Source organism: Tachysurus fulvidraco, chromosome 16 (assembly GCF_022655615.1).
Source record: "Tachysurus fulvidraco isolate hzauxx_2018 chromosome 16, HZAU_PFXX_2.0, whole genome shotgun sequence".
NCBI lineage: Eukaryota > Metazoa > Chordata > Actinopteri > Siluriformes > Bagridae > Tachysurus > Tachysurus fulvidraco.
In genome coordinates, this window is record NC_062533.1 from 3,317,857 (window position 1) to 3,345,805 (window position 27,949).

Sequence of the window (27,949 nt, forward strand, 5' to 3'; positions counted from 1 at the left end):
TAAAAACAACACCTGAATTCTATTAAGACTGAATGCAATGATGTGAACTTGCACTAACACACACACACACACACACACACACACACACACACACACACACACACACACACACACACACACACATACATACATACATACATACATACATACATACATACACACATACATACATACATACATACATACATACATACACGCACACACACACAAACAAACACACACACACACGCTTCCAAAGGCCAGGGTGTACCTCTGGTAGCCCAGGGAGGAGTGAAGGAGAAAGACTGGGGAGAGGGAGGAGAAAAGGAGGAGCAGCCTAAAGAGTTGATCCTGAGCTCATTCTTCTGGAAGTACTCAGAAAGAAAGAAAAATAAGAAAGAAAGAAAGAAAGAGAGAGAGAGAGAGAGAGAGAGAGAGAGAGAGAGAGAAATGGAAAAACTGAAATTAAAGACAGTGACACTTGGAAGACTTTAGCTTCATTTCATGATGATGCAAAGCTCCATCAGAGGATTTAAACACATTGCCAGTCCAGAGCATACAGTACTGTTTACTGAACACTGAATTCTGATACTAAATAACACACACATTATTCTCCGACTCGTGACAGTGGCTCTACTGGTTCTGAAGCTTTTTTATTACAGACACACAGACGATCTTTTATGATTATGAGCTGACATTAATTATATTTCACCTCTTCTTACTTCCCTTCAGTCACTACTTTCTTGTCCAAATGAATGAGCAATGTTCAGATTTGGGTTCCTACCTTCTCCTCCTCCCTCCACCACTAAACAGTCCGGTGGATCCAACCCATAAGGGGTTAGGAGTTACCATCTATCTAACCATCAAACTATCCATCAAACCATCCATCAAACTATCCATCCAAGTCCATCAAACCATTCATCCATCTACAGTAATTAGCCATCTATAAAACCATCCATCTATGCATCAAACTGTCCATCCATCCCTCAATCCATAACCCCCCATCCATCCATTTATCCATCCATTCATCCATCAAACTGTCCATCCATCCACCCATCCATCCATTTATTAATCTGTATATCCATCCATCCATCCATCCATCCATCCATCCATCCATCCATCCATCCAATACTACAAAGCTTCACAAGGAGCCTAGAATCCACCCCAGGGGGACACCCAGATGGGCTCTGGGGTTACTTTTCTACTCTTGGAACAATAGTGACTTAGTGGTTCAGTATGTTAAGGATATTAGCAACATTTTAATTAGCTTTTTGGCTTTGTGTGTAACAGCCTTCTGCTTGTGATGTGAGACGTCGTGCTTGTGTGGCAGCTACAGTGAAGGTGCAACAGAGTGGAATTACCTCAAGGTTTGTGCGAGCTTTTTTCAGCACGTCTCGTGTCCTGGACACTGTGAAGAGACAAAGTGGGACTAGCACCAAAGAGCTTTATGACAAACAACTGGAGCTTAGAAGCCACTCAAACACTGCAGTACATGTGACATTAGCAACAAACAACCTTCTCATCTGTGCACATAGAAAGAGGAAAAGAGGAAGGACATGTGTTCATTTCTCACGTTGGCTGAAGATGAATTGCTCCATGCTGTCTTTGGTGCGGTTTGTGTCTCTCAGGCTCTCCAACGTATCCCTTAGAGTCTTTTCCTGTTCAGCAAGCTTGTGCTTCAGAGAGACAACTTCTTCCATCAAAGTTTGCTCCTACACACACACACACACACACACACACACACACACACACACACACACACACACACACACACACACAAAGTAAATGTATAAAAACACATACATTTGACCTTTCTCCAGTAGCACAAAGGATCATGAGATTATCTTGTGTTGTAACTGAAAGACACTGGTGTGTGAGGTGTCTCTCAGCCCTGGTGTCTGTTGACTAACCTTCTGAGGCTGTGATGATGTGGTCTCAGCGTTTGGGAGAGCGTTATCCCTCCAGAACATTCCGAGGAGAGAACACATCTCCTCCAGAATCTGCTTTAAGGTCTCAGTGCTGGTCAGTATGTTGTTTACATGACCCTGAACGGAGAAAAACACAAACAACATGAACATGCAACCAGATGTAAAAAGAGAAGTCTGTGATTTTAGAGACATTTTCATACAGCATCTCTACACAATGTGACTGAGCCCAAGAGTCTAACAACCCTCACGCTTCTCTTTCTCACACACAGCCAGTGCTCCCATTAGTATGCGTTTTGGGCACGGAAGGAAACCGGTGCGGACATGAAGAGAACATGCAAAGACAACGCTACACAATGACGATGCCACTCTGCTGCCCCACATCTAAATCTATGCAGTTTGAATCCAGTCGCTTTTGAATATCCAGCATTCTGACTGACCTCATGCAGGTTGATCTCCACGCTGGACTGCAGAGCTGCCTCCATCTTACAGACCAGCACTTTACCCTCCATGAGCCGCTGCTGTAGGGTGCTGAAGTCGTCCCAGTGGCCCACCACATAACACCCTGTCCTGCAGGCGCACGGGCCAGCCGAGACTTCACCCTCACGACACCCTGCTCCAGGGGTTGTATAAATTTATTCACGACTTCCTTCAACATGCTCTCACATCACAACATGAGACAAATATCTAGAATGGTTCAGGATTGAACAGGTCTAATGCTGAACTCCAGAAAGTTGTTAAGGTTTAGTGCTTTTTACTTTAAAGCTTTTATATAAGGAGAGAGTTAAACACTCACCGGTAAGAGAGGAATGAAGCCGAGAAGAGACGGATGATGCTTGATTTATGAGTATTCCAGGAGGAGACTGAGGCGAGTCTGTAACGAATAAAACATCACCGTGTACAAACATGTGACGCTGTCTTGTCTAAGTGGGATCTCAGCAGAATTTTTTTTTTTTTCCGATTCCATAACAAACTTTACACGAAGCATGACCCGTCACCTCTCGGTCATACGTTTATTCCTGCATGCTCTTGGATCTGGAAAGATCAGGGCACCACAAACACACCACATGTTCACACCTAGGACCAATTTAACATTGCTAGTGCATCTATGTGCATGTTTTTGGGTGGTGGAGGGAACCTGGAGAACCTGAGGAACCTTACATGGACAAACTGCATACAGACCATGAGCTGAGCTCAGGATCAACCTGGGAACTAATGAAGCTTTGAAGGCTACCGGCGAAGCCTCTGTACATTACTGTGTTTGTACAGCTTGCTTTTAACAGTCGTGTGTGATCGTAATTCTCACCATGAAAAAGGCGTTTTCTAGCTGAGAAGCGAAGCACCTCCGGATCCAGCATGCGCGAGTGAGACGTCAGCTCCGGCGCTTCTGGTTCTGACGGTGTAGAGAATGAAAGGACGCGTCACAGAACAATCATGATCCGTACTGTACGTAATGGGCGCAGAGGATTTGTATGGTTTACCTTCGCTGTCATTTAGGCTGGTGCCATGTAACCTCTGGTATATCTGTAGTTCACACTGAAGCGTATGCGCGAGTCGCCTGCTCTCGCTCAGCTGCTGCTGGAGAACAGTAACTTCATGCTGGAGCCTGAACACACCAACACACACCCGATCAGATGTCGGCGTCTTCACGTCTGATCACTACGAGGTAGTCTTGCGTTATAAAGGCAGCAGCCATACTGTACCTGTTAGCATTCTCCAGGCTCATCTGTTTGTCCTGCTTCAGCTGCAGAATTGCTTGCGCCTGCTCTCGCAGCCGAGCTTGCGCCTGCCTGAATTGACCCGCCCACTTTTCCGCTTCCATCTCCGCCTGCTTCAGCTTGGTGTGCTCGGATAAAACCGCATCCCGCATCTGCTCCGCCTGTTTCATGCCGTCTTCAGAAAAACATATTCTGCTTGTCAGACGTTTGTGTTAATAGAATCATAAGTATAATTACATTCACTGTCCAATCTATTAGGGACAGCGATGTAGTCGAACCGCCCGTCGGCTGACTAGACAGCTACATGAATGTGGTGTAGAGGTGTTCCTATTGAACATGTTTAATCAACTCTCCTGTAGTGCTATATGCTGTACCTCTGCTGGCCTGCTGGAGCTGACTCTGGAGAGCCTGATTCTCCTCCTTAAGCACTCGTACCTCATTAGACAGCTGACCGACCGAGTCGAGACCCTGGATGTAGATGTTTGTAGGAGCACCTAATAGGTGAGAAACATAGGAACGTCATTCCGTGAAGCTTGAGCCTGGCTCAAGAAAAAAAAATTTAAAGCGTGTTCTAGGAGTGTAAAGCAATATTGTAGGTGTTGAGATCTCTGTATGTTCAGATAGGTCACGACCCGTATTCGGATTTCTACCAGAGAGATTACTGGAAGTTGTAGAGTTAATAAAATTATGCAAGTTTATATATATATATAATTCTCGCCACATAAAATTCAGTCCTTGAGATCTGTAATGTTCGGTTTGATTTAATGAAAGCCAATGGTATTTGACGTGGATTTTAAGAATGAAGTGTTTTCATGAAATATGTCAATTCAGGATGTAAATCATCCAGGATCTTGGACGATCAAGCCAGACGCGACGAAGAACATCTCACTGAGACGAATTGTGCGATTATCTCCTCAACACAAAACTCATGAAGCTACATACACCTAAACGATAAGGTTATGGTTAATGTATATAGATATACAGTACAGACCAAAAGTTTGGACACACCTTCCGAAAGTTTGGACACACCCCCTTTTCAACAGGACAATGACCCCAAACACACCTCCAGGCTGTGTAAGGGCTATTTGACCATGAAGGAGAGTGATGGGGTGCTGCACCAGATGACCCGGCCTCCACAGTCACCGGACCTGAACCCCGATCGAGATGGTTTGGGGTGAGCTGGACCTCAGAGTGAAGGCAAAAGGGCCAACAAGTGCTAATCATCTCTGGGAACTCCTTCAAGACTGTCGGAAGACCATTTCAGGTGACGACCTCTTGAAGCTCATCAAGAGAATGCCAAGAGTGTAAAAGCAAAGCAGTAATCAGAGCAAAAGGTGGCGACTTTGAAGAACCTAGAATATGACGTATTTTCAGTCGTTTCACACTTTTCTGTTACGTACGTATATAATTCCACACGTGTTCATTCATAGTTTTGATGCCTTCAGTGTGAATCTACAATGTTCATAGTCATGAAAATAAAGAAAACTCTTTGAATGAGAAGTAGGGGTGTCCAAACTTTTGCTCTGTACTGTGTGTATATAGAAGCTCTCTATAGACCCAGTGATCACAAGTGATATCTAGGTCATGAATGTTAATTAATAACGTATACAAGTTCATCAGTGTTCCAAACCACAATTACAGATATGATGAATACACACGTGGACAGAAGTGTCGGTACCCTTCGGGCAATGACAGAAAAACTCACAACGGTCACAGAAAAAACTTTAATCTGACAAAAGTAATAATAAATCAAAATTCTATGAATGTTAACCGATGAAAGTCAGACATCGCTTTTCAAGCACGCTTCGACGGAATTACTGTATTTAAAAAAAAACCCTCATGGAACAAGCCTAGACAAAAATGATGGCAGCCCTAACTTAATATTTTGTTGCACAACCTTTCGAGGCGATCACTGCAATCAGACGTCCTGTAACGCTCACTGAGACGTCTGCACCTCTCAGCGGGTATTCTGTCCCACTCCTCATGAGCAAACTGCTCCGGTTGTGTCCGGTTTGAAGCGTGTCTTTTCCAGACGGCATGTTTCGGTTTTCAGCATGTTTTTATTAGGGCCCGAGCACCGATGGTGTGAAGCCCTATTGTTTTTGCTCCGGTTTATTAATCAATCAATCAATCAATCAATCAATCAATCAATCAATCAATCAATCAATCAATCAATCAATAAACCAATCAATCAAGCAACAAATCAATTAATTAAATAATTAATTAACTGATTAATTAAGTAATTGATTAATTAATTGATTCTAGTCGATTAATTAATTACTTGGTTAATTAATTAGTTTGTTTGTTTGTTTGTTTGTTTTTAATGTAACACATTAATTGGCCAATTGGGGTCCCTTAACATGCTCGGAAACTCTTGAAATTTGGCACACACGTCAGAGTCGGGCGATGCCAGGCTCGGGCAAAGGCTGGAATATGGGTGTGGCAGGGGGGCTCTGTAGCGCCCCCTGTAATGCAAAAACAAATATTTGTGCACAGATCGGGCAATTATGTACGCACATGTATGAGAGTTGGTACGCATGTAGATCTCATCGACCCGAACAACTTTCGCGCTCTAAACTATGAACTATGAGGAAGTCGGCCATTTTGAATTATTTCATATTTGCTAAACTATGAGCTCCGCCCAACAGGAAGTCGGCCATTTTGAATTATTTCATAATTGCATGCGGGGAACTTTTAAATAGTCCTCCTAGGGAATTCATGCGATTGACAGCAAACTTGGTGAACATGACGCCGAGACATCTCAACCACCGTTGCCATGGCATCCTGTCAAAGTTTACTTTTATTTCAGGCATATTTAAGGCTTTTGGCGTGCTTAGATTAGCTTGAAATTTGACACATACGTCACATTTGTCGGCTGTTTAGTGTGGACAAAAAGGTCAGACAAAGGTGTGTCTCTTAAGCGGCTCACTAGCGCCCCCGTTTGTCTAAAATGTGGGGTTTCATTTACCTACAGTCCCCAAAATGGGTCAGTAACAACATAAAATAGTCCACTGATATTTACCCACTTGATGCACTTGCCCAACGTGCATTGTTTTCTGGGAGTCAGGATAAAAAAAACGTGCGAGGGCCCGCCATCGCTGCTTGCAGCTCTATTTTATTATTACTTTTGTCAGATTAAAGTGTGACCGTTGTGAGTTTTTCTTTCATTGACCGAAGGGTACCGACACTTTTGTCCACGTGTGTATTTACAGTATGTGATTAAATCCACACTGACGATCATTTCTGACAGCGTCGGGATTTTTGGTGTCAGACCTCCGTCTTGTATCTTGGAGCCGAGTCTTTCTGCCAGTTGCTGTCTCAGATGTTCGTTGGTCTGGATGGAATCTTCAAGACGTCGATGGAGACTGCGGATCTCCCTCAGGTGCTCCTTCATCAAGTCGGTCTCTGTGACACAACAGATGTTTTCAAAAATGCAAATCTATACACGTTAAGTAGTGAGTAGTAGTGACGTGACGTATGGCTAAGTTCGGTGACCCGTACTCAGAATTTGTTCTCTGTATTTAACCCATCCAAAGTGCACACACACACAGCAGTGAATACACCGTGAACACACACACACACACATCGTGAACACACACCCGGGGAGCAGTGGGCAGCCATTTATGTTGCGGTGCCCGGGGAGCAGTTGGGGAGGGGGGTTCGGTGCCTTGCTCAAGGGCACGTCAGTCGTGGCCGGCCCGAGACTCGAACCAACGACCTTCAGGTTACAAGTCAGACTCTAACCATTAGGCCACGACTGCTACAACCTGTACTTTCTATCATACGCAGGTTTCAGAGAGTGTCGGTACCTGTGTGACGTGCACCGGACCGATAACCCGATGAGCTTGAGGAAACATCATGATTAGAGCTGTCTCTCTTTTGTGGAGCTCCATATGAGATATTGGGGCTAGGATGAAGGCTGGTAAAAGGAGACTGCTGAAAGGCATGCTGGGACGGTAGGTGAAAGTCAGCGAGGTCAGACGGCTGGAAGACTCCTGGCATGGGTTTGATCTGAGCGCCGCTAAAACCTGCAGAAATACACAGAATTCGATAGCAGTGGATGGTTAACAGACCCGTGCCACAGAACGCCTGCGCATGCGCATCTGGAGCTTTTCTTTATTCGAAAAGACGTGTAAATCGTAGCTCGTAAAATGTGGCTTAATCACATTAGTCAAGGGTAAGAAAGATGTAAAAAACAAACTGTGCATCATTTTCATTAAGATCGACAAACAAACCAACAAACCAGATTAGTGACATTCACTCATTCATTCATTTTCTACCGCTTATCTGAACGTCTCGGGTCACGGGGAGCCTGTGCCTATCTCAGGCGTCGTCGGGCATCGAGGCAGGATACACCCTGGACGGAGTGCCAACCCATCACAGGGCACACACACTCTCATTCACTCACACACACACACACACACACACTACGGACAATTTTCCAGAGATGCCAATCAACCTACCATGCATGTCTTTGGACCGGGGAAGGAAACCGGAGTACCCGGAGGAAACCCCCGAGGCACGGGGAGAACATGCAAACTCCACACACAAGGCGGAGGCGGGAATCGAACCCCAGACCCCGGAGGTGTGAGGCGGACGTGCTAACCACTAAGTGCCACCGTGCCTCCCTTATTTCCAAAATTCATTTCTCAAATAAACGAATGAAACAAAAGAGGAGATTGTGAGTTTCTCCCATGACCTCATTTATATACACAATGCAAAATCTGAACAATGATTCCATCAAACATGCCATGCTGTCTTTGTCAGACCAATTCAGAGAACTGAGAGAAAAATAATTAGCTTTATTCCTGAATCACTAAATTCTCAGAAGAGAAGCTGCTTGAATGTCAGACACGAGTGTGTGAGTAGACGAGAAAGATCATTCCAGTGCAACAATAGTGACATAATCTTTAAAGCGCAGGCTGGTCTCACACACACACACACACACACACACACACACACACACACACACACACACACACACACACACACACACACACAGATGCTCACTGTTCGCTAACTGCCTCTGCAGCCTCTGCAGCTCCTGGTGCACCTCAGCCAGAGAGAAACCCGTTGTGGTGCTAGAGCGGGGTCTCAGGTGATGTATGTGGGGGTCAAATGGTAGAAAAGCCATCTGAGCAGAGAGGCATTGGGGTTTCTGGGGTAAGTGAGGAGAACTGAGCTCTGTGGAAAAGGAGGGGGCCAAGAATTTATCGGTCGAACCGCTCTATCGTAGTAAACTCTCTATGACCACCTTCAGGATTTTCCCAGAGAACAGGCAGCAATATTTAATTCAATTGCATTTCCTCTTGTTTGTTCTCTCGTGTCCTAACCTGTTTGTATTTGTCCGTCCATGAGCCTGGGAGAGGAGCAGTGCATGCTGGGACAGGTGCCGGAGGACCGGTGGCCGTGTGAAGAAGCGACGGATGGAGGCTTGGATGGATACGTGTGTGACGGCGCAGGAGGCAGAGAGCCTGTAAAGAAAAGGCGAGGGTGAGATAAGAATGAGAAGAGATGGAACTTTCCTGGTCATTAGGAGACAGCTGCACTTCCCAAAACGCTGCGAGCAAACAACCCCAAAGAGGTCGTATTTTGACTTATCTCTGCAACTACTGTTTACACAACACACAGGGTTTCTATGACCGGTAGCTTAGTGGTCAAGGGGTTGGACTATTGATTGAGATTGAAAGGTTGTGAGTTCGAGTCCCAGATCCACCAGGCTTTCACTGCTGGGCGCTTGAGTAAAGCTGGGGGCTTAACCCTCGATCTCTCAGTTGTATAAAAATGGGATATAATGGAAGTCGCTCTGGATAACGACGTCTGCCAAATGGTGTAAATGTAAATGTAAAGAAATCACGTGATACACGTCTGAAGCCTGGTTCGGTTTCATCATTTTACCCGGGATTATAAACAGGGATTAGTACGACGACGACGGCCCGGGATGAGCTCTATTGTGTTTGTGTCACACAGTTTTAACGTGTGTTCGAATGGCGTACCATCAGCGACATCCTCTTGGCCAAAATCACTGACTGTGTCCAGCTCTGAGCACAGGTCCAGGTCTGCATTAGTGGAACCCTGTTCATCCATGACGAAGGACGCACGCTCTGACCGGTCAGAGAGTGAGGGGATGGTGGTGGATGAAGCTGCACCGGGCTGCTGCTGCTGCTGCTGCTGCTGCTGGAGTTTAAAGCGCAGTGACTCGATGAGCTTATCTTTCTGCTGGAGCTCTTTACTTAACCTGCGGAGCAGAAGACAGAAAGTACAAAGCCAGAGCCATTATTACAAATGAATTCATCTGTAAGAGTCAGCGCTTTTTGCAATACAGCTTTGCACAACCGTTTACAGACTACATTTCCAGAACTCATCAGTGACGGAGATTAGGGTTTTGTCTGCATTAAAAACTTTTTTATTCATTGTGGCTCTCATCGAAAGCTATTTAATAAATTAAAAATGATTTCCTCCCCCCACACGTCCTTCCATTAAATCCCGCTTAATCTCGACACAGATAATAACTCTCGGGTAATGAAACAAAAGCACTTAACTGTGGCTGTTTTGAACGAAACGAAACGTGACGAAGCTAAATGAGTAAAAATAATGTCTGCTTCCCTTCAGGATTATTCCGGACCGCAAGCTCTTCGTCTTTCGCATCCGTCGTACTGTGATTAAACCGTTTGGGTTTATGAGTCTGCACTGAAGGCAGGCGGAGATCTACTACGCTTAATCGTCGCTGATGCTTCCTCTGTTTAAACATTTCTGATTAGTTATAAAGAACAAGTTATTGACATGATAAAGGATATGATTTTTGGCCCGTTTTCTCTGGACATGATTATGCGATGTTAAAATGCGCTTTCTATCCAGTGCAGCTTTTAGTACACGAGAGACAGATGGCTGTGGACCAGCACAGTCAGGTTATGCATCAGAAAAACAAAAAACAAAAAAAAAAACAAGGATGTGGACGTGTCAGGGATCAGCCCGGACTTTCGGCCACGTGTGTTTGTGATCGTTCCTCGTCACGTGTCCGCCCCGCCTTCGTCTGCTCCTCCCTGTCTCCACACCTGTTCCTCATCGTGTCATCATCGTCTGTCGTATAAATGTGAGCCGCGTTGCCGATGTGGTTTGGTTACCTGTGGTTATGTTTATTCATTGTTAGGTCTCATCGTCTTGTATTATTTTAGTCTTTAGTCCTCGTCATTTTACCGTATTTGTCTTTATCGTTTATTGAACCCCTTTAAATTCCTTTGAAGCTATCCCGTGTACGGGTCCGTCTCCTTCCTTCCCGGATGTGACAGGAATAGGATGTGTGTTTTTTTTCCTTTCCTGGGTAGACTTCACCAAATTTATATAAAAATATAAGCAATAATAATAATAAAGAAGAATAAGAAGGATATTTGACCATGACTTTAAGCAACATGACTGGAGAGTGATTTGTAGATTCATTCGTGTGGTGTGTGTTTGGTGCTTCTCTGAAGTCTGAAGATCTGGAGGAAATTTGGAGGAAGTTCAATACAGACAGCTAGATGTAAGCATTTTTTTTTAGAATGCTATCGTTACTGTAGAGCGGCAGGTGGCGCCGGCAAGGTATCTGTTGCATTAGAAGAACTCACTTTCAAATTAGGCCCAAATTTGACCTCATGGTGGTGCTAGAGAGTTGGAAAAGTTTGGCCCAAATTTGGTCATAATGTTTTGTAGACCCTCCACAATCAGTGTGCCAAAACTTTTTATCAGATGGTTCTTTGGGCTGAAGAAGAAGAAGAAGAAGAAGAAGAAGAAGAAGAAGAAGAAGTAGAGAAGAAAAAGAAGAAGAAGAAGACGACGAAGAAGAAGAAGTAGAGAAGAAAAAGAAGAAGAAGAAGACGACGAAGAAGAAGAAGTAGAGAAGAAAAAGAAGAAGAAGAAGACGACGACGAAGAAGACATAAAACAGTAGAATAACAATAAGGTATCTATGCACCAGTGCTTGTACCCCTAAAATGAGGGGTGCCAATACTTTAAAGTAGCGTTTTGTGAAAGAAAAATTAAGCTAGTTTAACTTTATATTATAAAAACTTTATATTATGTGTTACATAAAGGTATATATGTATATTTTTTTTTATTTATAAAGGCTGCCAATAATTCTGGTACTGACAATACACTAACTCCTGCATGTGCACACACACACACACACACACACACACACACACACACACACACACACACACACACACACACACACACACACTAAAAAGCCCACACTCTCCCCGTGTCTGAATTTTGTGTTCTGAAATGCTCTGCCTTACTTCTGGATGTGGAGCTGCAGCGCCCTCCTCTCTCTCTCCACCTGCCCTCTGAGCAGCACCAGCTCTCGCTCCTGCACCCGGCTCTCCCACAGAGAGAAAGAGAAGAGCGAGTTGCGGTACAATGGGCTGCTTTTAGACAGCATGGATCTCCAGAGCGGCGCCATGGCGCCTCGGCCCGTGCGTCTGCCTGCGTGTCCTTGTGTCTGAGATACAGTGTGACCATCGTCTCCTGTCCCGGGCTGCACGGACTCGACCATCACACGGCCGGAACACGCAGAACAGGAAGCGTATTGTGGGGCCGCGGGATGCTGATTAGCTGCTCATTAGCTTTACGCCAAGCAGCGAATGAGCTTCCCTTCCTTTCTTTTGTTCTTAGACGACGTTTCCAGATTGCGGACAATGATGTTTAGGCTTGGTGTGTAGCCAAGAAACGAAGAATCAGTGGTACAGCGTATACTTGTTTTTTTTTCCCCAGATACTAAGGATCCAGTTGATCGATGATCCTTTAGCTAGCAAGTCTCCACAGAGGAAGACTCTCAGACACATTGTGTTGTGTCCGAGTATCTAAAGGCCATTTGGCTTCCAGAACAGAAGTCAATGTAGGAGTAAAAATTGTGCTTGAACGCAAACACAGTTGAAGCTCAAAAATCCCAAAACAAGAAGCTTTCATGAAGTTCTTACAGATTAGTTTGCTAAATAAAATGATTTCAGCTTTGTTTATCCCTTTAGCAGTGACAGCTGGACTCCCGGAAAGCTCTTCCAGACAAAATAAAACCAAGCAGTAGGACAAGATCCAGTCGCACTCCAGAATAATCCTGATAGTCTGTATTCATTCCTCCTACCATCCAATTGCTCTCTCTCTCTCTCTCTCTCTCTCTCTCTCTCTCTCTCTCTCTCTCTCTCTCTCTCAGTAGTTTAGCTGACTCTGACCTATTTCACTCTCTCGTGAGGTTTAATAATCTAACCTGATTAGTGCTTAAGTCAACAGACTGTCCTAATCCGGGCAGCAGGAGTGAAACAGCAAATGTCTGACAGCGTGGTCTCATGAGGAAACACAAAAAGACACAATAGCACCACACACACACACACACACACACACACACACACACACACACACACGCACACACACACAAACAAAAGGACATCAAACCAATGCAAATAACAGACTCCACATAAATGAATGAACTGGCGCTAAAATACACCGATGACACAGCCGGCTCACCATCTGTCCTGTAATGCTAATGATCTCACTGTCCATCGCATTGAACTCAAGCATAACCTTTTGCTCATCGTATCTCTGATCGTCATCTAGAACCAGTAACGTGACACGTCTAAAAAAAAAAAAGCCTAAAGTGAGATAGATAGAAGGTGAGGAGTCTTTTTGCCAACGATTCTCCATGAACATCCACAGAAACATCTGTTGGTGTACCACAAATCTCACATATGAGAGCATCAGCCACCAGTACATCAACATTCCCAAGTCTGAATGATGACGCAGAAACACCCCGGGTGGTAGATCCCATACACACACACACACACACACACACACACACACACACACACACACACACACACACACACACAATGTGATGTTTTGATAAAGAGGAGTTCAACAATCTGGGTCAGGACTCTAGCAGGAGCTTCATTAATGCACAGTGCTGACATGATCGTCTCACACGTCCCTGTCATCCGTTTACCGTATGCCTCCTCCATCCTCCTCACACAAGGATGCCTTGTTTTCAACACACACACCCCGACACACACACACACACACAAAATAAGCAAGTCTACACAGCTCACTGCCTCCATGTGTCCATGCCATACACAGACTCATGGTGAAACTGACGGCATCCTGCCCGGCGATTCTTACGCTCCGGAGCCCTGAGCCCTGAACCACCGCACCGGTGGTGACGGTATGGAGATTCATATTAATCATATCACGCTGACAGACAAAGACGAATGAAGTAACGTCACAGTTTACATGAGGAAAGCAGACCGGAAGACGTTGTAGTATAGTGTTCTGATAACGTATGGTATCGTAGTGATAATGTAAGGCTCAGATAATGATGATTAAATGGAATATACTGAGTACTGAGTGTAAGCCCGATTCTATCCCCCTTTTCTCAGTGAAACAGCTGACTAAAAATTTGACGGCTGATTTTTCTGGTTAAATATTGACAAAATTCTCTATGAAGGGTAAAAGATCGCTTTAATCTACAGTGCTGTTGTGCTGAAATTCCTATTGACTAACATGAGTTCATCTTCTCTTATTGATCCAGTACACAGCCCTGTACACTCTGTGTGTGTGTGTGTGTGTGTGTGTGTGTGTGTGTGTGTGTGTGTGTGTGTGTGTGTGTGTGTGTGTGTGTACAGTGAAGATGGATTGAAAAAGCGCTTCAGTCTGACCGGACGAGTCAATGCAGTGTGCCTTCAGGCTCCGTCATCGTTCCACTAAGCATCAGGTCCTGACATATAAGCAGGCTGCTGATCACAGACTGCGCTGGATAAATCATGCGCAGGATATTTTAACCTTTAGAGCAAATCCATTTCATTCCGGAAAACTCATCATCCTTCTCCGGGATTCAAATGTAGTTAGAATTTTTGGCAAAAACAGTAGGTTAAACTCGCTGCAATACTGTAATGCAATAAGAAGCTGCCCTAATGCTGTACGAACACAATAAAGATTAGATGAAATGGCTTCTGATTTGTTTCCGTGGCTCTCAGAGTGTGTGTAATGGTAGAACTCACCGGATCGCCAGCAATTCATGACCTGTGCTGTCATCTGCTGCTTCGGAATAATCACCTGTGATAGAAAAGGAAGATCTGCATTCTACAAAACAGTCGAATGTGTTATGCGTGTGTGTGTGTGTCATTGTGGTGTGTGTCACTGTTGTGTGTCTGTGTATCGGTCACTGTGTGAGAGTGTGTTTGAGTATGTGTGTGTGCGTGTGTTTGTGTATGTGTCTTACTGTGTGTGTGTCTGTGTATGTGTGTGTCACTGTGTGTGTTTGTGTATGTGTCTTACTGTGTGTGTTTGTGTGTCTTACTGTGTGTGTTTGTGTATGTGTGTGTCACTGTGTGTGTTTGTGTATGTGTCTTACTGTGTGTGTTTGTGTATGTGTCTTACTGTGTGTTTGTGTGTGTCACTGTGTGTGTCACTGTGTGTGTGTTTGTGTCTTACTGTGTGTGTTTGTGTATGTGTGTGTGTGTGTGTGTTTGTGTATGTCACTGTGTGTGTTTGTGTACAGTATGTGTCTTACTGTGTGTGTGTTTGTGTATGTGTGTGTCACTGTGTGTGTTTGTGTACAGTATGTGTCTTACTGTGTGTGTGTTTGTGTATGTCACTGTGTGTGTTTGTGTATGTGTCTTACTGTGTGTGTGTTTGTGTATGTGTGTGTCACTGTGTGTGTTTGTGTATGTGTGGTATTGTGTGTGTTTGTGTATGTGTGGTACTGTGTGTGTATGTATGTCACTGTGTGTGTTTGTGTATGTGTGTGTCACTGTGTGTATGTGTTTGTGTATGTGTGTGTTTGTGTATGTGTGTGTGTCACTGGGTGTGTTACTGTGTTTGTGTATGTGTCACTGTGTGTGTTTGTGTATGTGTCACTGTGTGTTTGTGTATGTGTCACTGTGTGTTTGTGTATGTGTGTGTCACTGTGTGTGTTTGTGTATGTGTGTGTGTCACTGTGTGTGTTACTGTGTTTGTGTATGTGTCACTGTGTGTTTGTGTATGTGTGTGTCACTGTGTGTGTTTGTGTATGTGTGTGTGTCACTGTGTGTGTTACTGTGTTTGTGTATGTGTCACTGTGTGTTTGTGTATGTGTGTGTCACTGTGTGTGTTTGTGTATGTGTGTGTGTCACTGGGTGTGTTACTGTGTTTGTGTATGTGTCACTGTGTGTTTGTGTATGTGTGTGTCACTGTGTGTGTTTGTGTATGTGTGTGTGTCACTGGGTGTGTTACTGTGTTTGTGTATGTGTCACTGTGTGTGTTTGTGTATGTGTCTGACTCTGTGTTTGTGTATGTGTGTTACTGTGTGTGTTTGTGTTTGTGTATGTGTGTGTTTGTTCGTGTTTTCGTTGTGGTGTGTGTCACTGAGGTGTGTGTTTATGCTCACGGCTGCTGATCTTGGCTCCGACTCTCTGTGCCAGTGATGAGCTCTGAGCGAGTTGATCTCTGAAGCTCTGGCCCATGTAGTAGTCGATGTCGTTGGCCCTCAGCAACTCCTCAAAGGATTTGGTGGTGTCTCCCAGGTGTTGTGTGAGGATGTGACACACACTCCGGCCCTCACGCATTCGCTGCCTCAGGTGAGAGAGCTCACGAGCTTGAGCCTGGATCAGTGTGTCAAACTTCCTACAATACACAGAGGAAGGATACAATATAATAAATGTGTTGTTATACTGTTATAATGTCTGTTATAATAAATAAATAAAGACACACATTATTAAGTAGTTTATAAGTGTTTGTTACACTTTTAGGTGTTCAGTGTGACATTTATTTCTTAATGCAGTGACTCAGAGCACCATTTATAGTTTAGTTCTCAATTCGGTGACTCGGTTCTTTTATCAGGTGACTCGGTTCTTTATCAGGTGACTCGGTTCTTTATCAGGTGACTCGGTTCTTTACATAGTGACTCGCTTTTTTATTGGGTCTATATAGGGCTCAGTTCTCTATATAGCGACTTAGTCTTCAATTCAGTGACTCGGTTCTTTTATCGGGTGACTCGGTTCTTTATCAGGTGACTCGGTTCTTTATATAGTGACTCGCTTTTTTATTAGGTCTATATAGGGCTCAGTTCTCTATATAGCGACTTGGTCTTCAATTCAGTGATTCAGTTCGGTTCTTAATTCAGTTACAGTTCAGTTCTTAAAATCAATTACTAGGTTTTTAATCAGGTGATTCGTTGCTTAATGTAATGAGTCGGTTCTCAAATAATGACTCAGTTCAGTGATTCCTTTCTCAAGCCCTTTGATTAAGGCCCCAGTTCTGTCTGAATAAAAGCGTGATGCTGGTGATGTGCTTTATCTTGTACCAAATTATGGGGAAAAATGTGGAATTATGAGGTGATTATACCATTGGGATTGGTCTAATCAGACCATAACACATTTTGACACATAGTTTGGGGTGATTTAGTAGAGCTTGGATATTTGTTGTGAGAAAGGGCTTCCGTCTAGTCGTCCTGTCTCATAGTCCATTCCTGCAGCTCTCTTTTTTTAAAAAAATCTTGTCTTTTTATGCATTTTGGACGGACGTCGTGATCTTGGTGATGTGGTTAATCAGAATCACATGACTGATGACAGCTGCATGATAATTACTACTGAACATGAGCTTGAATGTGATTGGTTCGTTCGGGGCAGAGCGACACCCACGATTATTCTTATTTTCCCTGCAAATGTTTCTTACATTTTTATACTATAATTTCACATCGAGGGTGGAATAAGATTTTTTTTACACAAAAAACTTTCAAATCCTATTTGCACTGTGGCAGAGGAGGACTGCACAATGTAGCACATGATTTTGACTATATATATATATCATAATATGATATATATATATAAATATATATACTAATAACCTTAAACATTAATAAACCTTAAATATTACTTAAATACATAATAAACCTTAAACATTTTAACGTGGATGTGTGGATTTTTTTTTAAACCTCTGGAGCCCTTCTACTGTTTCAAAATCAATGTCAAAAATAGGCAGCAGCTGATTGGTGACATCTTGTGTAATAAAACTCCTACTACAACTAACCGTAAATGGGATTTTTCTTTATTTCATTTTTTTTTTTACAACTTAAATTTTATTACAATTTTTTAAATTTTTAATTTTATAAAATTTTATGAAATTTTTATTTATAATTTTATTTTATAATTTTATTAGTATGATTTTATTATCGGAAGGTCGAGTGTAGCAGGGACGATGACAAATATATAAAACTGACGATTGGCAATCGTGCTACTGCTTTAGATAAATAATGTGTCGTGATCTTGTTAAAGTTTCTGAAAAATTACATGAAACATTTTTCTTGTGAACAAAGAGCTTTCAAATATCCAGGAAGGCTTTGAATATTTATTAATCATGCCCTAGCAGTGATAATACTGAAGCTCACCATTACTTGTTACTCACCCGGTCCTGGTAGTGCTCTTGGCCTCCTCCTGCTGTGCTTGACCTTTACCCTTCCTGAGCTGTTCCTCCAGAGACGACACACGCGTCACCAGTTCCCGCAGCTCTCTGTCGTCCCGGTTCGACTTTCGGGGGGTGGAATTTGGAGTGGCATCCTGAAGGCGAGTCTGCAGGCTGAGCACCAAAGCCTGAGAGCGAGAAAGCTGCACCTGCAGATCCTCCACCTGCTGCTGCAGAGATGCAACATCAGCTCCTGCTCGGCTCCCAGCACCCAGACCAGACCACCAGTGGGACGTGCCGTCTCGACACGACAGAGACGTGCACAGCTCGAGATCGTCAAATTCTGTACAAGGATAGAGGAAGTGATGTCATGATCCTGTCTCTACTCTAGATATATCTAAAACTCTCTCAAGGTACTTGATGAATAATACACTTTTATGTCATGTATTTAGAGTGTTCTATAATAGTCATTGTTTAGTTTCGTGCGCCCCCTAGTGTCAGCACTTAGAAATGACACACACCCCTATAGTGCAGTAAAAGCAAGCATCCTCCCAGCTGTCTCAGGGTCTGATCTGTAAACTGGACAGACTTCTAGACCCTACAGAGAATTGTGATGACAGCTGAAAACCACCATGGTAACCACCACTGACACCTTTTAGCACCAAATGCTGCATCTCTAAGTCCTGCATCAGCATTGTGGATGATGTCTTCCACCCCTCACAAGAACTCACAGCATCCATGCCACCACCACCAACAGGAGGTACATAGGCTTCTCCACACAATGCTGCCAAACACCAAACCACTTCCCCACATCATGATACTAATCATCACTACATTTCTTGTAAACATTCTCTGCTAAACATCGATAGATCCTCTGTGGAAATCGTCAAGAGCTCCGAATTCCATAATGTTCACCTGGCATTGGTCACTCCTGAACCTCACCTGGTCCCTCAAAACCAGCTCCATCCTCAAGAGAACCCACCAATATCTCTGCATTGTTTAATGTTTTTGCACATTTTGCATTCTAAATGCTGCTAATAACTGCTGATGGCATATATCTACAAATGTCTCACAATCTCTGTTGTCTTGCACTGTCTCTTGTCTTCCATTGTCTCTTGTTTTCCACTGTCTGTTGTCTTGCACTGTATCTCGTCTTGCACTGTATCTCATCTTCCATTGTCTCTTGTCTTGCACTGTCTCGTCTTGCACTCTCTCGTCTTTCACTGTCTCTCGTTTTGCAATGTCTCATTTTGCACTGTCTCGTCTTGCACTCTCTCGTCTTTCACTGTCTCTCGTTTTGCAATGTCTCATTTTGCAATGTCTTGTCTTGCACTGTCTCTCATCTTTCACCGTCTCTCATCTTTCACTGTCTCTTGCCTTGCACAAGGTTGCACACATGTACCTTATGTGAATATTTACTCTTGGAGCTCTGAGTCCTGGAGGAACATTATATCATTTCCCTGTGTACTGCATCAGCTATATATGATCGAAATGACAATAATAGCCTCTTGACAGCAGTTTACAGACTCTTGCTTGCATCGGTTGCCCTGTCTAACGCTGTAGTCCTGTGTACCATGCTGACGTAATGCCACATGAATAATCATTTTAATATACACAAGTTACACAGAGGTATTGCAGCAAAACTTCTCAATCTTGCAGTCATTCTCAGGTAAAGTGACCTGGGCTGCTGGTGTCTTCTCTCTCAGCCTCGTTCTCACTGCGACCACATGTCTCGTAGCCCAGATCCTGCAGGTCCACCTGTACCTGCTTGCTGTCATGCTTCACTAGAGGAAAAAAATGAAAGTTTGATTCTTATTGTTTTGAGAAGCAAAACTTGTTAACTCAAATGTATGTGAGTGAAATTGAGACACTTACCAAATTGTTCTCTGTAGCCTCTGAGCATCTCTGCTTGGGTTTGTGTTGGGCTTTTAGACACCAGTAGCCTCTCCTGCAGCTTTCCTGCCTTCAGTTCCAAGTAAACACACACACACACACACACACACACACACACACACACACACAAATCAATTTGACACAAACCAATCATTAGAAGTAAACGCTGTCCTGTTCCTCCAGATTTGTTGACTGTCTTTTTTTTATTACATTGTGAGAAGAAAACTATTCTGAGTGAAACTAGTTATAACACCTTCACCTTGTTTACAGTGAGTAGTTGGTTATCGCGGCTAATACATACGTACATCTATATCTGTGTCATAAACAGCTCTCTGAGTGGTGTTCACCTGTGTGGCGAGGGAAAGTTGAGTTCCCGGGTCGAGACAAAGCACTCTGCTGCTTCTCTTCTTGCCCTCACAGGACTCAGGCTGCCACTGCACTCCTCTTCCTCTCTGCTCGTCTGACAGTCTGTGTGTTTCCTCCTCTGCCCCGTTGGTCCGCATCGAGTTTCGGAGCGCTTCGTTTTCCGAACGCAGGCTGAGCAACGCTTTCCTACAACGACACGTCGTGTCACATCAAGTCAGCTCCGTCATCATAGTGCATCAGGACAACAGACCTTTTAAAGGCATGAAGTGAATGGACACACCTCATCTGAGAGAAAGAGGTGAAGCCAGCCTTCTCCAGCTGGGCCTTCAGTTCCCACAGTTCCCGCTCCACCGCCTGCTTCTGTTCCACTAACAGCTTCACCTCAACCAGCCCCGAACCCTCCACCTCTGCAAGAGTCTGAGGTGTCTCGGCTTCTCCGTGTTGCTCGTAGCCCTGTAATGTTAGTAGAAGAGGAAATGATACACAGGATCATACCATAAAGTCTGTCTGGTTGCTTTTCTTTACCAAAATATCTACAGGATTCGGGACTATAAACCGCTGTTCTCACAAACACTTACCTTCCACTTTATTAGGAACACCTATGCACATAAAGAATGATGACGTGACATTATTCTAGTGTTCATAGTGCACATTTGAGATCAATTTTGAGTTTGATGTGAAAATTAACTTTAGCTTTTGACCTGTATTTGAATGATGTTACAGTATGTGGGAAGCTGCCACGTGATTGGGTGATTGCTGAATGCTGCTATATCCTTTTATCAGATTTTTATTACCTTACGCTGAATATAAGGTTTATTCTACACATCGTTATTGTATTGTAAGCTATCGGTTTCCTTTCTCTTTTAAAAAATAATCCTATTCGTTAATTTTAAATAGAATTATTAGGGATTAATTTTGTAATCTCAAATTGCATTTCTTGTATAAGATGTTTGCTAAGATGACGTCATTGCTGAGTAAACATGATTGGACGTTTGTACTGTCAATCACACCAAAAAAAAAACAGCTAGTAGTATTAAGGAATTTATGATTATTATGATATCTATTGATTGGGAAACATTGTGATCTGTGTTTGTGCACTTTGTGGATTTTACCTGCGTATTGGCTAAAGCCTGTGCTGTCACTCTGCATGGCTCCTCTTCTTCAGTACTCTCTAGGAATTCACTCGCACCATCGTCTTCCTCCTCTTCTACATCTGAAGTGGAGTCTGGAAAGACACATGGACGCGGTTAGAGAACGTACGAGCGCGCGCGCGCACGCACACAAACACAGACGCGCGCTCACAAACACAGACGCGCGCTCGCGCACGATGTTTGATCACCAAGGAAACCACTGACGTCACACGAGCAACTAAACCCCGTGCATTACATAGAGATGTATACAAAAAGGTAGGAAGAAGGAGGGAATAAAAAAAATATAGAGTTATTTCCTGTACTAAAATTCCACAAAAAAGGAGAGAAAACGATGAAGTGTCCTGCTTTTAGTGTTGTTATTATAGTGTTAGCATGCTAACATTATAGCTAACACACACACACACACACACACACACACACACACACACACACACACACACACACACACACACACACACACACACAAGCTCTTATAGGATCACTTTAAATCAATTCTAAGATTATTAACCCTATTTCTAGACTACGTTTATATATATATTTTATTATATATATTTATTACTAGAAGGAAGCTAAATTACACACACACACACACACACACACACACACACACACACACACACACGTGTAAAAATTACAAATGTGTAAATATAAGTTTTATTATCAAATATGAGGTGTTTGCTAACAGCAAATATTTGACACATTGGAACAAATTATATTTTTATAATTGAGATAATAATAAATAAAAATAATAATAATTATTATTAAATCTATTATTTTTATTATTAGCGAGTAAAAGATGATATATTTTTTCAATTGAGCTAATAATAAGTATTATTATTATTATTAAATTTATTATTTTTTGTTATTATTATTAGCTCAAATAAAAAAAACATCTTTTACTCGATACTACTACTGTATTATTATTATTATTATTATTATTATTATTATTATTATTATTATTATTATTATATTGTGCTAGCAAGGGGGCAAAAAAAAATCCTTGCTATTTTTTACTGCAGCTACAGCCGAATCTCAGATATACAGCAGAAGGTTCAGGTGGTTTATTCAGCACTTATTTCAAATATAATAGTAATCATAGATATGTACTTAGGACACCAGTGGTTGTACAAATGATGTGTTTTTTCTTGACCCTTGTTGCCAGTTGAGAAACGACTCTCTTGCTATTAACGTGAATTGTATCGGGGTTTGTGAAGAAACGCTGATATATAAATTAAACATATTTATAGATTTTTGTGCATAATAATAATTAGTAGTGGTTGTTGAGTTGGGGTTATGAGTGGATTGTGAACATTGTGTCCATTATATATTACTGATTGTGCTTGTGACTGTGGAAACTACACACCCATACGCTTCGTTCTCACACTACTGTCACAGAATTGGAATTCGACAATTAAAAAGAATGACTGTGTGTGTTGTAGCAGTTTCCCTTCACTGGAACTAAGAGACTCAGACACTGCTCCATCATGACGTTGTCCTCGTGCACAAAGCACAGAGCTTCACGGTGTGTTAATGTTGGAGTAGAAGAACTCGAGCGTCCTGCACAGAGCCCGGACTCTGACTCAACCCCACTGAACACCTTTGTGATGAACTGTAACACCGACTGAACCCCAGACCTCCTCACTCTTACACCATCAGTGTCTGATCTCACTAATGCTCTTGTAGCTGAATCATCACAAATCCCCACACATCTAGTGTAAAGGCTTCACATAAGACACAGGGGGAATAAATCTGGTATGTGATGTTCAGAGTTCCACAAATTTCTGGCCATACAAAAGTGAGAGAGAAAATATGGAGAAAAAAAATGTTCAGATAAGGATTTTGCACCTTTGGTCTGCTTCTGATAAAATCACAGATATTTATTGCAAGGCTTGTTAGCTTTAGAAGCTATAAAATGTACAGGTATCACAGAGGTATTGATCTCTGAGGCATAAAATCTTTTTTCTAAATTTCTTCTGAATTTCAAAAGCCACATTACAAAGCAAAGCCACAAGTGTTGAGTACATTTGTATTAAGACGGTAACTTCTATTACAGAAACAAATTTCCTTGCTGTTAAAGATGTCGGTCACCCTGTAAATGAGCGACGCATACATGCAGGTCAGAACAGTTTCTGTTATTTCACATGCACAGGCTCACTCCAGTTTCCGTATACAACATGAAGGATGATTCTGACTAACACCCAAGTTTTACACACAAGTTTTTAAAGAATGTTATGTATCTATCTCTACTCATTACAAGATTGGGTCGTTAATAATAATAATAATAATAATAATAATAATAATAATAATAATAATAATAATCATGGATCACACTACTGTAGGGATCGCTGATTGCAAAAATGTGCAAAAATCCACATGATGTCCCAAGAAGGATTTTAACATTATTAAAAAAATATCGAATTTACTTAAGTGTAAAAAAAATGTTCGTACTTAAACAGGAAATGTCGATTTTGACTTAGCCTACAATTCGACACTTATATCAAGTGAAATAAATATATGACATAAAAAAAATAACAACCGACTTGCATTAATAAATTAAAAACAGAAATCATCGAAATCTATCAGTCACGTTGTGCAAAATGGAACATGTGCTGCTCCGTAATCTCAAACAGTCTTTACGCAGCGGTTATTCAGGTTAGTTAGGTGACCTTCGGAGTTTTAATAATGACTGGGAGCTATTAAAGCAGCAGAACACAACACGGTCACTCTAAGATGCAGGTATAGGAGATGTTATTATAGCCCAAACAGGTGAGTGTCTTCATGCCCACCTCCAGTATCGGTGTGTGAGCCGGCCGCCGCCTGCTCCGTCTCCATAGTAACCGCACACTCAGGTTTACTCTGTTAAAGACAGATGAACAGACATACAGCATGGTGTAGCGTCCGAGCTGAGCTCTGTTCTGTACATGTTTATCTGTTCGGAAGTTTGTGAACCCGATCATGGGGTAAGAGTGAGCCATGAACCGGTAGCTACAATAATGTAATAACGTAAAACCCATAAATTTACCAGGTAAGTGCATTAACACTGTGTATGAAGGATTTTTATACATCCCAATTTTCTTTCTAATTTGATCTCGCCAATTCCCACCTGCTAGCTATCACATAACAGCTGACAAGGGTTAGTGGAGAAAATCCGTGATTTCACGAATCCAAGACATATGAAGCATGTTTTTTTGACATATTCATAGGAAAGTGCTTTCTGCCCTCTTCTGCATTATATGAGCTCAAAGAAGTTAACAATTAGCTAGAGAGAGAGAGAGAGAGAGAGAGAGAGAGAGAGAGAGAGATGGGGGGGGTTAAGTGTGAGAGAGTGATCAAAAAAGTGAGGGAGAGATAGACATAAAGAAAGTGAGAGTGAGCGTGAGAGTGAAAGAGAGAGAGAAAGTGAGAGAGAGCATGAGAGAGCGAAAGAGAGATCGAGAGAAAGTGAGAGAGAGCATGAGAGAGCGAAAGAGAGAGAGAGAAAGTGAGAGAGAGCATGAGAGAGCGAAAGAGAGATCGAGAGAAAGTGAGAGAGCATGAGAGAGCGAAAGAGAGAGAGAGAAAGTGAGAGAGAGCATGAGAGAGCGAAAGAGAGAGAGAGAAAGAGAGAGCATGAGAGAGCAAAAGAGAGAGAGAGAAAGAGAGAGATTGAGATCTAAATAGAGAGAATAAAAGTGAGATAGAGCATTAATAGCAATAGAGAGAGAGAAAGTGGAGAGAGATAGAGACGAAAGAGATGATCTGATAGAAGTGAGAGAGATCATATATAGCGAAGAGAGATCATGAGAAAGTGAAGATAGCATGATTAGATTGAAAGAGATATCGAGATAAAGGAGAGACATGAGATAGCGAAATATATAGATAAATTGAAGAATCATGATAGAGCGAAATAATAGAGTATAAATGAATAGAGCATGATATAGCAAAATATAGAGAGTATAAGAGATAGATCATGATAGTCGAAATAGATAGATATAAAGTTAGTAGAGATCATTAGATATCTAAATATGATCGATATAAATTTGATATATATCATTATATATCTAAAGATAGATCGATATAAGTTATAGAGATCATGATATATCTAATATAGATATAGAAAATTTATATATCATTATAATCTAATATAATCGATATATATATCATTAGATATGCTAAATATAGATCTAGAGAATGATATATTATAGATATCTAATATATATATAGAAAGTATAGAGAGCATGATAGAGCTAAATATATATCTATATATGAGCATTATATGACGAAAGATAGATCTGATAGAAATTTATATATTATTATATAGCGAAATATATATATAAAGTGAGAGATAGCATGAATACAAGATCATGAGAGAGCGTAAGAGAGATTGAGAGAAAGAGAGAGAGCATGAGAGAGCGAAAGAGAGAGAGAGAAAGTGAGAGAGAGCATGAGAGAGAGATAGAGAGAGAGAGAGAAACGACAGTCAATTCTCTTTTTTCAAATGTAGAATATTGTGTTAGCGTTCGTTCGACGCAGTTACACAGTCCTTGAGCTATGATGTTTTGGCTATGAGCCCTAAAACAAGTAGCAAATGAAGTCCCCACTGTTTCCACACTCCAAGTTGTAATTGCTACATGTGTTTAAAGGCAGGTGTTGGTTTAGGTGCCTGTGCTGACCGTGAGTGCAGTCTGGCTCTGGAGCTGCTTCTGGTTGTTTCCTAAGGCAGAGCGCAGGATGGACAACTCTCTCTGTGCCTCCCCCTGTTTGGAGAGCATCAGCTGGAGCTCCTCTCGGACGAGCTGCACGTCTTCAGGAAGCTCTGAGGTACTGGATGATCCGCTTCCTGCAGACACCACCTGCCTGCGCAGCTCCTGCAGACGTGTCGTCTGCTCCGACATGACCTGACCCGCTCGCTCTGCTGCATCCTGGGAAACGGAATTAAAGTTTAGGTCTCTTTTGGGATACGTTTGTTTTTCATCATCACAGAGATTGTGTTCATTTTGGACTTGTATTTATGACCGAATAAGACAAATGGGTTTATTGTGTTTGTGTGTGTGTGTCACTGTGTGTTTTTCTTCACTATTTCAGCTCAGTGTCACTGTGTGTGTGTGTCTTTGTTTGTGTGTGTGTGTCAGTGTGTGTGTCTGTGTCACTGTGCGTGTGTCTGTGTCACTGTGTGTGTGTCACTGTGTGTGTCACTGTGTGTGTATGTGTCACTGTGTGTGTCTGTGTCACTGTGCGTGTGTCACTGTGTGTGCCTGTGTCACTGTGCGTGTGTCACTGTGTGTGTCTGTGTCACTGTGTGTGTCACTGTGTGTGTGTATCTATGTCACTATGTGTGTGTCACTGTGTGTGTGTCACTGTATGTGTGTGTCTGTGTCACTGTGTGTGTGTCACTGTGTGTGTCTGTGTCACTGTGTGTGTGTCACTGTGTGTGTCTGTGTCACTGTGTGTGTGTGCCTGTGTCACTATGTGTGTGTCACTGTGTGTGTGTCACTATGTGTGTGTCTGTGTCAGTGTGTGTGTGTCTGTGTCACTGTGTGTTTCACTGTGTGTGTCACTGTGAGTGTGTCACTGTATGTGTGTGTGTGTGTCACTGTGTGTGTGTCACTGTATGTGTGTCACTGCATGTGTGTGTGTCTGTGTCACTGTGTGTGTGTGTGTCTGTGTCACTGTGTGTGTCACTGTGTGTGTCACTGTATGTGTGTGTGTCACTGTGTGTGTGTCACTGTATGTATGTCACTGCATGTGTGTGTGTCTGTGTCACTGTGTGTGTGTGTGTGTGTCTGTGTCACTGTGTGTCACTGTGAGTGTGTCACTGTATGTGTGTGTGTCACTGTGTGTGTGTGTGTGTCACTGTGTGTGTCACTGTGAGTGTGTCACTGTGTGTGTCACTGTGGTGTATTTATTTCTGTATGTGTGTCACTGTGTGTGTGTCACTGTGTGTGTGTGTCACTGTATGTGTGTGTCTCTGTGGTGTATTTATTTCTGTATGTGTGTCACTGTGTGTGTGTCACTGTGTGTGTGTGTGTGTGTGTGTGTCACTGTGGTGTATTTATTTCTGTATGTGTGTCACTGTGTGTGTGTCACTGTGTGTGTGTGTGTGTGTGTCACTGTGGTGTATTTATTTCTGTGTGTGTGTCACTATGTGGTGTGACACCTTGACACACTGCTCCCTGGTGCGCATGGCATTAAGCAGCTCCTGGATGTGTGTGTGGTGCTCCTGTGTCTGGCGGCTGTGTTCCGTCAGCAGCTCCTGGAAAAGTCGCTCCTTTACTTGCAACTGAGCTTTCAGCTTCTCCACGACCTCGCTGGAGCTCAGAGGCACCTTACTGAAGACAGCAGCTGTGATCTCCTGCAGGACAATGAGACAAATTAGTCCAAAAACTCCAATACACACACACACACACACACACACACACACACACACACACACACACACACATGATTACATTCTACTATTTTGTTTTAAATAGGAAACAAACTATTTCTATATAAAAAATGTACATATTATACTATTATTATTATATTATTATTAT

The 27,949-nt window shown here is 42.5% G+C and overlaps 1 protein-coding gene across 11 annotated transcripts in view; it reads right to left on the minus strand.

The window, feature by feature from the left end:
• LOC113653658 (phosphodiesterase 4D interacting protein) overlaps window positions 1-27,949 on the minus strand; it is an 82,230-nt gene that overhangs the window by 3,333 nt on the left and 50,948 nt on the right. For 7 of the 11 annotated variants that reach the window (XR_007138088.1, XM_047801619.1, XM_047801618.1 and 4 more), the window contains 26 exons: window positions 27,571-27,765; window positions 26,087-26,335; window positions 24,221-24,290; window positions 21,396-21,508; window positions 20,564-20,736; window positions 20,265-20,469; window positions 19,900-19,987; window positions 19,704-19,808; window positions 18,028-18,367; window positions 16,013-16,248; window positions 14,646-14,700; window positions 9,619-9,860; window positions 8,956-9,096; window positions 8,633-8,806; window positions 7,432-7,650; window positions 6,896-7,027; window positions 3,997-4,116; window positions 3,608-3,797; window positions 3,386-3,510; window positions 3,211-3,297; window positions 2,701-2,778; window positions 2,345-2,520; window positions 1,890-2,024; window positions 1,553-1,691; window positions 1,341-1,387; window positions 251-344 (listed from right to left, as the gene is read on the minus strand). Coding sequence is in view for 10 of the 11 variants with exons in the window: in XM_047801619.1 (XP_047657575.1) it covers window positions 251-344; window positions 1,341-1,387; window positions 1,553-1,691; window positions 1,890-2,024; window positions 2,345-2,520; window positions 2,701-2,778; window positions 3,211-3,297; window positions 3,386-3,510; window positions 3,608-3,797; window positions 3,997-4,116; window positions 6,896-7,027; window positions 7,432-7,650; window positions 8,633-8,806; window positions 8,956-9,096; window positions 9,619-9,860; window positions 14,646-14,700; window positions 16,013-16,248; window positions 18,028-18,367; window positions 19,704-19,808; window positions 19,900-19,987; window positions 20,265-20,469; window positions 20,564-20,736; window positions 21,396-21,508; window positions 24,221-24,290; window positions 26,087-26,335; window positions 27,571-27,765 (3,928 nt within the window). In the remaining variant the exon portion in view is untranslated. The remainder of the gene's footprint in view (window positions 1-250; window positions 345-1,340; window positions 1,388-1,552; window positions 1,692-1,889; window positions 2,025-2,344; window positions 2,521-2,700; window positions 2,779-3,210; window positions 3,298-3,385; window positions 3,511-3,607; window positions 3,798-3,996; window positions 4,117-6,895; window positions 7,028-7,431; window positions 7,651-8,632; window positions 8,807-8,955; window positions 9,097-9,618; window positions 9,861-14,645; window positions 14,701-16,012; window positions 16,249-18,027; window positions 18,368-19,703; window positions 19,809-19,899; window positions 19,988-20,264; window positions 20,470-20,563; window positions 20,737-21,395; window positions 21,509-24,220; window positions 24,291-26,086; window positions 26,336-27,570; window positions 27,766-27,949) is intronic. The other 4 variants (XM_047801613.1, XM_047801611.1, XM_047801615.1 and 1 more) reach the window with 4 other exon arrangements.